Genomic DNA, 12,579 nt, shown 5'->3' with positions numbered 1-12,579 from the left:
TGTGTGCGAAGTGGGGTCTTCCAGATGTGGACCTGTTCGCGTCTCGTCTCAACAACAAGGTGAGAAGGTTCGTAGCAAGGACGCGCGACCCTCGGGCAGATGCGTCGGACGCGTTAGTGGCCCCGTGGCATCAGTACAAGCTGATGTATGCGTTTCCACCGATTCAGTTGCTGTCCAGGTTCCTTCGCAGGTTACACTCGGAACGCAGCACGGTGATTCTTGTGGCGCCGGATTGGTCTCGCCGGTCCTGGTATGCAGACCTCGTGAATCTGGCGGTCGACGCCCCGTGGCGTCTACCTCTTCGAGACGATCTCCTGTCTCAAGGGCCGATCTACCATCCTGCTTTACAGTCGCTGGCTTTGACGGCCTGGCTGTTGAGACCGAGGTCCTGAAGGAGAGGGGTCTCTCCCCTGAGGTCGTTCATACCTTGGTCAACGCGAGGAAGTCTTCCTCGGGGAAGGTTTACTACCGTACTTGGAAGGCCTATTTTGCCTGGTGTGAGTCCAGGGGGTTTTCACCCCGCACGTACTCGGTTACTCGAGTGTTGTCCTTCCTTCAAACAGGTGTCGATCAGCGTTTGGCGCTGGCTACGATCAAGGGTCAGGTGTCTGCGCTGGCCGTTCTTTTTCAACATCCCGTGGCTTCCAACTCTTTGGTTGGCACTTTTGTTCAGGGAGTGCGGCATCTGGTACCTCCTAGGAGGGATCCTCTGCTCCCTTGGGACTTGAATCTCGTTCTATCTGTGTTACAACGTGCTCCTTTTGAACAGATCAGGGAGATCTCGTTGTCTATGTTGTCCAAAAAGGTCGCCTTTTTGGTTGCGATCACTTCGGCTCGCAGAGTGTCGGAGCTGGCGGCTTTGTCCTGCAAGTCTCCGTATCTGGTTATTCACTTGGATAAGGTGGTCTTGCGACCTAATCCTTCCTTCTTTTCTTCCGAAGCGAGTTTCGGAATTCCATCTCAATGAGGATATTGTCTTGCCTTCGCTGTGCGCGAAGCCTAAACATCCGAAAGAGGTGAGGTTGCATTCTTTGGATGTTGTTCGGGCGATTAGGGTTTACCTTAAATCGACTGAGTCCTTTCGAAAGACGGATTCTTTGTTCTTCCAGAGGGTCCTCGGAAGGGCATGGCGGCGTCGGCCTCTACCATCGCCAAATGGATCAGGCAGACCATTGAACAGGCATATGCCTTGCAGGGGAAAGTTCCCCCTATGCCTGTGAAGGCGCACTCTACTAGATCTCTGAGTACGTCTTGGGCCTGTCGTCATGGGGCTTCTGTGGCCCAGGTGTGTAAGGCGGCGACCTGGTCGACCGTACACACTTTCACAAAATTCTACAAGGTAGATGTTCAGGCATCGGCGGATGCTTCCTTTTGGCCGCAAGGTTCTTAGTGCGGCAGTTCCCTAGGGTCCCTTGTTGGGACCCCTGGCTGTTGGGATACGTTTTTATCCCCTGGTTCTTTGTTTTTCCTGGGTTGTTGCTCCTGTTGAGCAAGTTTTTTTTCCTGTTGCCCAGCTGGTTTCCTTCCTTTGGTAAGGTTCCTTTCTTTGATGTGGAGACTGCGTTGCCTTACGGCGCGGATGCGTTTCCCACCCCTCATGTTTGCACTGCTTTGGGACGTCCCCATTGTGACGAATATGAAGAGGCAGTGACTGTCGGAGGACGTAAGAGAAAACTGAATTTTTGTAAAATCTTACCTGTAAAATTCCTTTCTCTGAGTCCTCCGACAGTCGCCGCCCCTCTTTTGGGGTTTGGTTGTATACTCTACTGCTATTCCACTGAAACTGAGATATGGTTGCAGGAAGTAGGAGGGTATTGACTGAGGGGACCACCCCTTGAGGGTGGGATATGTTAAAAGCTTTGTTAACATATTCTGTTGCCTAGCTACTCCTTCGGAGCAAAGTCTAATACCCCATTGTGACGAATATGAAGAGGCGGCGACTGTCGGAGGACTCAGAGAAAGGAATTTTACAGGTAAGATTTTACAAAAATTCAGTTTTTTACAAAGCTCAGTAGCTCAATAAGGCAAACCTAAGCCAAAGAAGTCAGAAGAACGACTCATGCCCCCCCCCCTTTGCACATAACCATGTTGACTTTCAGTAAGAGTGTGAGAAAAACCTGGAATGCTTTGACAGTGTCATGGGTGCATCTTGTATTTGTATTATAAAGACTTCTTTGATCAAGGGACAAATCGGTGTCAATTTCTTCTTTGCACATTTAAAGTGGTAAGTCCTAAATCTAAAATGTTATGTATTGCGATTTTAAAATTTTTAAGCCTCATACACACAGAGCGTTAGAAGAAAAGAGCTGCAAAGCCACTACCAACGCCAAGAAAAAGCAGCTGTAAAAACATGCTTTTAGTAGCTTTTCCATTGGTGTTAATGCGCGTTTAGCCGCATTTGCTTTTAGCAGTGTTTCTCTGCCTCTATTCAAAATCAATGGTTGCCTATGAGAGTCGTCTTTGATCTGACTTTCAGCCCATTGATTTGAATGAACGTTGCTTTAAAGTCGGATCATGATGCTCAGACTTGTGGTGCGACTTGTGCTCTGAGAATCTTAAAGGGGCAACCCCCCCCCCCTAAAAAAGGGCGTGCCCCCCCTCCCAAAAAAAAAAATCAATACCAGACCCTTATCTGAGCACGCAGCAGGGCAGGAAAGAGGAGGGGACGCCTAAAGCGCTGAACTGATTAAATCCTGTCTTTTCACATTTAGACCCCGTTCAGACAGGGGCGACACGACTTGGTGGGGGCGACCTGTGAAGTCGCGGTGCACAGCGTGCACCGCGACCTCGGCGCGACTTGCACGGACTTCATATCATTGAATTCAATGCAAGTCGCCTCCAGGTTGCCCCAAAGTAGTACAGGACCCTTTTTCTAAGTCGGAGCGACTTGTGTCGCTCCTATTAGAACGGGTCCTGTACTATTCAATGGCGAGCAACCCACCGTGACTTGTCAGGCGACCAAGTCGCCCGACAAGTCGCGCTAGTGTGAATGGACCCTTATAAAAAGTCCACTTTAACCACCTGCTGACCGCTCACTGAGCTGGTACTGCGGCAAAGTGGCTCGATATCGTCCAGCGACGTAGACCTACGTCACTGGACTCCTCCCCTTGTGGGCGGCACCGCCAGAGGCTCGCTCCCGCTGTATTCAGTCACAGCGGGAGTCAGGCCAGGGGAGGCCGCTCTCACCGCCGCTCTTCCCCGATCGTCGGGGATCAAGTGTGGAGATCCGCCCGCTTGCGTAAACAAAGCGGGCGGATCTCCTAAGTGACAGTGACGGATTGCAGGATTCAGCATAGCTGAACCTGCGATCTGTGCCTGTGTCACACAGTCCCCTCCCCCAAATACGTTAGTAAGCACCAGGCATACATTAACCCCTTGATCACCAATAAAAGTTAACCCCTTCCATGCCAGTGTCATTTTTACAGCAACCGTGCATATTTATAGCACTGATTACTGTAGTAATGTCACTGGTACCCCCAAAAGTGTCAAATGTCAGTCAAGGGTCCGATCTGTCCGCCGCAATATCGCAGTCCCGCAAAAAAAATCACAGATCACCGCCATTACTAGTTTAAAAAAAAAAAAAACAATAAAAATGACAAATTTCCCGTAGTTGGTAGCTGCGATAACTTTTGCGCAAACCAATCAAAATACGCTTATTGCAATTTTTTTTACCAAAAATATGTAGCAGAAAACAAATTGGCCTAAAGTGTTAAAAATTTTTGATATATTTTTTGGGGGGGGAATTTCATATAAAAAAATGTTAATTTTTTCAAAATTGTCGCTCTTTTTTTGTATATAGCGCAAAAAATTCAAGTTAAACTTACCGGTTACTTGTTTTCCAATAGTCTTTCAGGACAGCACCTTAGAAAGATGGCTCCTCCCTCTCATCAACAGGAAACACCCATCCACCAGATTTTAAAAGGAGGCTTCTCCCACCATTCACCAGTTTGTAGAAGAGTACCTCCGGCCCATGCTGGAACACAAACAGATATGGTTAATCACAGCAAAAAAATGTATACAATAGGGCGGTACTCCTGCTGTCCTGAAAGGCTATTGGAAAACAAGTTACCGGTAAGTTAACTTGAATTTTCCCTAAAACGTCTTTCAGGACAGCACCTTAGAGAGGATTATCGAGACTTAATTTAGGGAGGGACCACAGCCTGAAGGACCTTTCTGCCAAAAGCCTGATCCTCAGCTGCCAAAAGGTCCAACCTATAGTGTCGTGCAAACATAAAGTAACTTGACCACGTAGCCGCTTTGCAGATTTGATCTGGAGTGGCACCAGCTTTCTCTGCCCATGTAGTGGCTAGCGCTCTAGTAGAGTGAGCTCTAATCCCCTGCGGGGGAGACAATTTCATTTGGGAGTAAGCCTCTAAAATAGCGGATCTAAGCCATCTGGCTATTGATCCCTTTGATGCCTGGCGACCTTTTTTGTTGCCAGAAAAAACAAAAAGAGAATTTGAGGATCTAAACTCTTTAGTAACCTCTAAGTAGTATATAAGAACTCTTCTTACATCTAGATAGTGAAAACTTCTTTCCTTATCTCCTGATGGATTAGGACAGAAGGTCGGTAATACAATTTCTTGTGATCGGTTTCTCGTTGAAGCTACTTTTGGGAGAAACCCAGGATCCGTCTTGAGAATTATCCTGTCTGGATATATGGACAAAAAGGGTTCAATAACCGATAAAGCATGCAGTTCACTAATTCTTCTTGCTGATGTTATTGCCACCAAGAAAGCAGTCTTGAGGGAAAGGTTTCTTAGTGTAATTGTTTCTAGTGGTTCAAAAGGTTCCTTCGTAAAGGCCTGAAGGACCACTGACAAGTCCCATTTGGGAAAACTCTTGATAGGTGCTGGTCTGGAGCGGGTGAGGGCCCTGAAGAATCTGATGATCAGAGATTCTGAGGAAATGGGCTTTTCTAGGAATACTCCTAAAGCTGGTACTTACTGCCAAACCCTTTACTGCACCCTCCTGTAGGAACTCCAAAATTGAAACTATACTGTCCAATTTTTGATCTTTTGATTCACACCAGATATAAGTTTTCCAAACCTTTGCATATATATCCCTTGTGACTTTTTTCCTACTGGAAAGTAGAGTAGCAATCACTGCATCTGAAAGTCTTTTCCTTTTCAGCAGTTGCTCCTCAGATACCAGGCGGTGAGCTTTAGCTTTTCCACTTCTGGATGATAGACTGGACCTTGAAGCAGTAAGTCCTGACGAAGAGGAAGCTGAAAGGCAGGTTTGGCTGTCAGTTGAAGGACAGTTGAAAACCAGACCCTTTTGGGCCAATATGGAGTGATCAGGATCACTGAGGCTCTTTCCGTTTGGATTTTTCTCAACACCAGCGGAATAAGTTGGAAGGGGGGGGGGAGGCATACCCCAAACTGAACTTCCAGGGCTGTGCTAGAGAATCCACCCCCAGAGAGTTGTCGTTTCTGTGGAGTGAAGTAAAGTGGAAGCTTTGCGTTTTCCTTTGTTGCAAACGGATCCACTTCTGGTCTTCCCCAAGTCTTGATTATCAACATAAAGACTTCTGGATTTAGGCTCCACTCCGCTTCTCAGATCTTCTGCCTGCTTAAGTAATCCGCCACATTGTTTAGTGTACCTTTTTAGGTGGATTGCTGACAAGGAAAGCAACCGACTTTCTGCCCACTGCAGAATTTCTGTTGCCAAAAGCTGTAGGGTTTTGCTTCTTGTGCCCCCTTGCTTGTTTAGATATGCCACTGTAGTGGCATTGTCTGAAAGGACTTGTACATGAGTCCCCTGAAGGTTTTGAGCGAAGGCAGCTAGAGCCAGGCCGACTGCTTTCAACTCCTTCCAATTCGAGGATTTCGTTGTCTCGATCTGAGACCAAATCCCCTGTGCCAGGGTTTGGTTCCAGTGGGCTCCCCACCCCCATCTGCTGGCATCCGTTGTTAATCTTTGGTCTGTCGGGAAGGCCCAGGCCAGTCCCTGCGACAAGGTTATTTGGTTCCTCCACCACCAGAGGGATCTCTTGACCTTGGTGGGGATCTTTACCTTTAAATCCAAAGTCTCTGGATTGTGATCCCAGATTCTGAGGAGAAAGTATTGTAGTGGTCGAAAATGAAGCCTTGCCCATTGGATGGCTGGTATAGATGCAGTCAGGTTCCCTAGAACTGATATGATCTCTCTGACCACCACTGATTTGTTTGTAGCTTGGCTACCATATTTTGGATCTTGACCTGTTTGACTTCTGGTAAGAAGATTCTTTGTTCCACAGATGATATCTGAAAACCTAGGAACTGAACCCGCTGAGCCGGTGTGAGATTTGATTTCTGGACATTCACTATCCAGCCCAGAGACTCTAGATGACCTCTTGCTTTGTGCAGGTCCTCTTGAAGCTTTTCTTTGGAAGGGGCAAAGAAAGGTAGGTCGTCAAAGTATGGTACCACAGAGATTCCCCTGAAGGCGGAGGGGCGCTAGACACTCTGCCATCACTTTCGTAAAAATACGAGGGGCAGATGATAGGCCGAAAGGAAGGGCTTTGAATTGAATGTGAAGCATTTCCTTTCCTAGATTTACCGCCAGCCTTAGGAATCTCTGCGAATGAGGGGCTATAGGGATATGCAGGTAGGCATCCCTTAAGTCTATTGATGCCATAAAGCATCCTTTTGTTAACAGGGTTCTGACTGTAAGAATTGAGTCCATCCGAAAATTCTTGTACAGAACTGACCTGTTTAGTGGTTTTAAATTTAGGATAAGACGGAAATCCGATTTTCTTCTTTATCAAAAATATGTGGGAATAAAATCCCTGATGTTGTTCCTTCACTGGTACTGGACAGACAACTCCCTGTCGTCTCAGGTCCTTTAGTAGGTCCATCATAGCCAGGGCTTTTGCTGCATCTCTTGGGAGGTTTGTGACAAAGAACCTTTCGGGCGGTGTCTCCGAAAACTCTATTTTGTAGCCTTGGGACAGCATATCTAGAATAAACTGGCTTTCTGTGATGGCTGCCCAATAGGGGAGGAATTCCCTCAATTTTCCTCCCACCGGCAATGTCTTGTCATTGCGTTTTATTGGTTGACGCAGGAGGATGGAAGAGAACACCTTTTCCTTTGGATCTTTGTGTTGACCAATTTTTCCTCTTCTCTTGGGGTCTGCTATCCTGCTGAGCTTTTTGAGGTCGAAAAAACTTTTTAATTGGCTGTTTTTTCTTAATAGGAAAAAACCTCTTTTTGTCCGCTGTTCTATCTAGAACAGAGTGCAACTCAGGACCAAATAGGAGATCCCCTTGGAATGGGATTCCACACAGCTTGTTCTTAGAAGTTGCATCTCCAGGCCATGTTTTTAACCAAAGAGCTCTTCTGGCGGAGTTGGTTAATGCTGCAGACCTTGTCGTCATCTTCACTGACTCTGCTGAAGCATCTGCAATGAATGCTATAGCCGTGGAGAGAGGGGAAAAATAATTCAAAATTTCTTGCTTAGGGGAATCTGCCGTAATGTGTGCCTTTAACTGGCTAAGCCAGAACTCCAGAATCCTGAAAACACAGGTAACTGCCATGGCAGGCTTAAGATTCCCCATGATGGATTGCCAGGATCTCTTAAGTTGCTGGTCCATCTTCTTATCCATGGGATACTTCAGGACTCCCATGTCTTCAAATGCTAGGTCAGTTGACCTAGAAACCTGGGAGAAGGCTGCATCAATCTTCGGCACCTTGTTCCAGGGGGCTCCTGGGTCCTCATTAAAGGGAAACCGTTTTTTAAAGGCTTTAGGGAAGAAGGTTTTTCTCTCTGGATCAGCCCACTCATTTTTGATAGCATCTGAGATGGTCTGATGCACTGGAAAGGTACGACCCTTAGGCTCGTCCAGGCCTGCATACATTTTATCATGCAGGGATAATTCCTTCTTATCTTCCTCTATACCCAGGGTGATATAAACTGCCTTTAAGAGACCACCTGTTCCAAGGACAGTTTATATTTAGAGGGCCTATTTTGTGCCCCTTCCTCCTCTTCTTCCTCTGAATCCTCTTTGGAATATGAGGGGGAAGGTGTCCTTGGGTGGGAGGACCTTCTGTTTCCACCGAAGGAACCAATTGTGAACCCTGAGAAGAATGTGAGGCTGATGGCTGACTCAGGGCAGGATCCTGCAGGGATGACCGAAAAGGATTAAATGGTAGCATCCAGTTCCTTTCTCACAGATGCGACCAAATCGCCACATACTGTAGATGCTTCTTCTTTGACTAAGGCATCAATACATCCCTGGCAAAGTGTCTTTTTCCAGAGTTCAGACAACTTTGTCTTGCATGAGGGGCATTTCCTCTTGACAACTGTTTCAGAGCTTCTAGCCTGAAAACCATGAAAGAAAAAGCATACACATTCTTTCTAAAGAGTCAGCCTGATTCTGAGGGCCACCTAGGTGCACAGGAAGACATTTAAGGAAAGCCCCATGTGCCCTGACAGGCCCCCAGCCACCGGGGGGATAGATAAAAGGGATGGAGAGAGACCCCACAGTAAGATAGGCAATAAGAGTTACCCCTTACCTGGGCCTTACTGGTGCCTGTGCCTGTCCCACTCGCTGTAGAAGCTGTATCCATTTTGCTTGGCAGCGGTATCACCGTGGCTTTCGGTACCGGTTCCGGAGACCAAAGGCGCACCTGCACTGGACCGGAACCGGAATAGGCACCAGCTTGCTCCTCCCCTCTTCCTCTGCGCTGGCGGAAATGACGCCACGCGCCCCCTGCCGAACACCACCCCTCCCGGAAACCTCACTTCCGGCCGGACGAGCGTCACTCTATCCGGGAAAGTGGCGGCAAATTCAAAAAGTAGCGGTGGGTAAGAAAAAGTACTGACCACCAGCCTGAAATGCCATCCAGGGGTTGCGCTCTGCGGGGTCCTGACTCAGCCTTGAGCACTGAAGGGGAAGAAGGAGCCCATGCACTGCAGTCGGTCGCGTGAATGGGAGGAAGCAAAGTCTCCAATATAGGGTAAGGTGGACGTAGGAAGCTCGGTCTCTCAGGATAGCACCTTAAGAGCCCAGCTCCCCACACAGGTGTTCCTTGGCCGGAGGAAACACAAAAACTGGTGAATGGTGGGAGAAGCCTCCTTTTTAAAATCTGGTGGATGGGTGTTTCCTGTTGATGAGAGGGATCAGCCATCTCTCTAAGGTGCTGTCCTGAAAGACGTTTTAGGGAAAGTAAAAATCGCACAGGTGATCAAATACCACCAAAAGAAAGCTCTATTTGTGGGGAAAAAAGGACATACATTTAATTTGGGTACAGCATTGCACGACCGCGCAATTGTCCATTAAAGTAACGCAGTGCCGAATCACAAAATATGGCCTGGTCAGGAATGGGGTAAAATCTTCCGGTCTTAAAGCGGTTAAAAATACGCTCATTGAGAATTTTTTTGTCAGACATGTAGCTAAATACGTTTTGGGCTAAATATATGACAAAAATTGAATATATTGGATATTTTTTAACTGTCAAAGTAGAAAAATATTGTTTTTTTATTATCGCAAAAAATGAAAAGCGCAGAGGTGATCAAATACCACCAAAAGAAAGCTATGTTTGTGGGAAAAAACGACGTAAATTTCGTTTGGGTACGGCGTTGCATGACCGCGCAATTGTCAGTCGCACAGTGCCGAATCGCAATAAGTGGCCTGGACGTACAGCAGGAAAATCCTCCGGTGGTTAAGCAGTTAACATCACGTTTTTTTTTTTTTTTAACTAAAAGATATAGATACTAACATTGAAGCTAAACTCCAGCTAATACTTTAGAAGTAGTTACAGCAAATTTTGTTTTTTTTCTTCTTCTTCTTCTGGGATAATGTATTTACATTAATAAATAATAGCTGGTCATTGTAAGCACCCCCATCAGTGTTAAGTTGTTTTTCCTAAAACCTCTAACACTTTTGCTGGACAGTTATGCCTTGCTGACTGGCTCACCTGGAGAAATGCAAGGGGAAAAAAGCCTAGAAAAAGGGAACTGATGCAGCCACCAAATCTAATAATTGGTATGCTGCAATAGAATACATTTCTGTTTTTGGGTTTAATACCACTTTATTTCCAGCGCACAGACTCTAAATGTAGTGAGCCACATCACTTGTACTTTCCCCTGTAGATGTAACCACATGTCCATGTATTGAGCAACTGCACACAGAATAATGAATTCTGAGGCAAGGAAAACTTGAATGTTAGTGCTGCACATAAGGAGGGCAATATGGACAATGAGCATTCATCTCAATGGTGCTTTCTGATATTGAAATTTTAAAAAAGGTTGCTGCAGGATGACCAGTTGGCAAGGCAGCCTACCTCATTGATGATATAAAGAATCAAGACCATGTGCCTGTTAGGCATATTCATTAGTTGACTTCCAATAATACAGCCCCCAGTTCTAGTACTATAATGCTTAATGACATGCCACAGGCAACACTGGTTATGTGTGAGGGATGAGGGTTGCTTCGCCTCAGACACCTGTTACATAATTTAGAGGGCATGCTGTCTCCCTGGATGGTGGTCAGGCAAACATACAATTAACTAAAGAACCTCTTTAATGTATTTTCTGATATTTCGTATTATCTTTCAGATTTCCACAGTACACGACAGCTTGGCTCTAAAAATATGCAACGAGATACTGAAAGATCCTACATCTCCAGATGTTCGCATATATGCAAAATCTTTGTGCTCCCTTGAACTGTCGAAAGAGTTTGCAACAGAGCTGCTGCCAGTTTTGGACATTGCTCTAGAGGTAATGGTTATGGGAAGGAACTTTATTTTGCCTAATGTCTGTTTTTCAATTTGGATATGCTAAAGGTCCGGTTACAGTGTTTCTATTGTCAAACTTCACTGTCACACTCCAAATTCGAAACTATTTATTTTAGAGCACTTAACGTAATATAATTATTTGTATATGTAAACAAATAAAACAACCCATCCAGTTTAAAGCTGTACCTGGGATGTATGACATAATTTGCCTAGGCAAGAAACAAGGAAGTAACTAAAGACATGTAAAAAACTGTTTAAAACAAATAAATATGGTATACTTTCCTATCTATTTGCTAATGCTAGCACCATGAGAGTTAAAAATAGTCAATGTTGATTGAGAGAGTGAAGTTCCACTCTAATGCATTCTATGCATTAAGGTAAAAAATATTCTGGGTGCAGTTCCCTTATACTTGAGCCTGATCTCGATCCACCGATGTCCATAAGAGCAGCGGCTCTCCTGGGTCTTGCTGCTGTCGATCACAATTAGTGAGCCAATAAGGAGAGGGCGGGACTGACACTCGCTGTGTGTGAAAATGGACAAACACAGCATGGTTTTGGAGCCCCCATAGCAAGAGACTTGATAATTGGGGTACTCAGCAGGATAAAGGGGCCAGGAGTGCCAGCATGGGACCCAAGAATCGGGGCTTCTCTGTGCCAAACCATTGCAGTACGTGTTTTTTTATTTGAATTCTTTCCTTTAGAAGCAATGTAATATATATGCAAAAATCTTTGTTATGCATTAAAGTATAACTAAAGGCAAACCTTTTTTCTCCATTTTCGAGAGAGTAAGGGAGGGGTTATAACCCCTGTCAGTTTTTGCAATCTGTGTACAATTGGAGATTTCTCTTTACTCCCTGCCCCATAGCCAAAACAGGAAGTGAAAGGTAATCTCTTCAAAGTGATGGAATTTCAAGGTGTCTCCAGAACTTGTCCCCATTAAAAGTTGAGCTTTTAGTTATACTTTTAACAGGACAGACTAGGACAAAAAAGTTGACGAGAAAGCTGTTTGGTAGGCAAGACCTAGCTACTACTGATCCTTTTTACTTACCATTTTTACTTAAGCTATCCTTATCATGTATTTTATTACCGGCTGAATTTTAATTTTCTCTTTCGTTCACTGATAGACACAGCTTCATGTCTTCTAGACCATTGGGCTTATGCTGCTCTCTCTTCAGGCGTAGGACTAGACGGAAACAACTTTGACTACACCCCTGAGGCAGCCCCAGGGGATATACCATCACTTCCTGCTATAGGACTTCAGTTTTTTCTGCCTAGTCAGGAGTAAGGACCTGGCTCTCTGCTAGGATCTGCGGTCCTAACTATTTTTTCCTTTTTTTAAATGGAATTTTTTCCTTTTTTTTTTTCTCTTTTTTTATTATTTTTGTTCCGGTTATGAACTACAATCAACCTGTTCCTGTGGGAACTACAATCAGCAGCTGGACTGGGCGGCGCACTGGATATCCTAGATCCTTATGGTCTTCCCAGTCTGGCCTGCTAGCACGACCCAACTATTAACTCCGCACAAGGTTGGCCGCGACATAGCCCGACTGGACGGGGGCTGGCCAGCGAGTAAAACCATGCAAGGTCACATAGCCCTGTTCATGACCGCAGTCACGATCAGAGTCGCAGCGTACCTCGGGCCACCGCACCCCCATTCCAAGATGATGCGGTGGACTGCTGGGAGTAGTGGCCACCTGATGCCATGGTGTGGTGAGTAGTGTCCCCCTTCCTTTCTTTTAGAATTGCTGGGGTGGTCGCGGGCTCTCCCTGGGGATGGAAGGTCCCCCTACTGTTTCCGCCCTCCCCTCACTGTTTTTCCCCCGCGTCGGTCGCCCTAACATGCCCCCTGTCCCCCCC

The 12,579-nt window shown here is 46.0% G+C and overlaps 1 protein-coding gene across 1 annotated transcript in view; it reads left to right on the top strand.

Annotated features, from left to right (window-relative positions):
* Positions 1 to 12,579, top strand: part of NCAPG (non-SMC condensin I complex subunit G) — a 234,944-nt gene that overhangs the window by 166,367 nt on the left and 55,998 nt on the right. The window contains exon 17 of the mRNA XM_082243654.1: positions 10,544 to 10,705. Coding sequence (XP_082099780.1) covers positions 10,544 to 10,705 — 162 coding nt within the window. The remainder of the gene's footprint in view (positions 1 to 10,543; positions 10,706 to 12,579) is intronic.

The sequence above is a fragment of the Pelophylax lessonae genome, assembly GCF_965119305.1.
Source record: "Pelophylax lessonae genome assembly, chromosome: 1".
NCBI lineage: Eukaryota > Metazoa > Chordata > Amphibia > Anura > Ranidae > Pelophylax > Pelophylax lessonae.
Note: the sequence above shows the minus strand (reverse complement) of the source record. Positions and strands in the feature narration are given on the sequence as shown.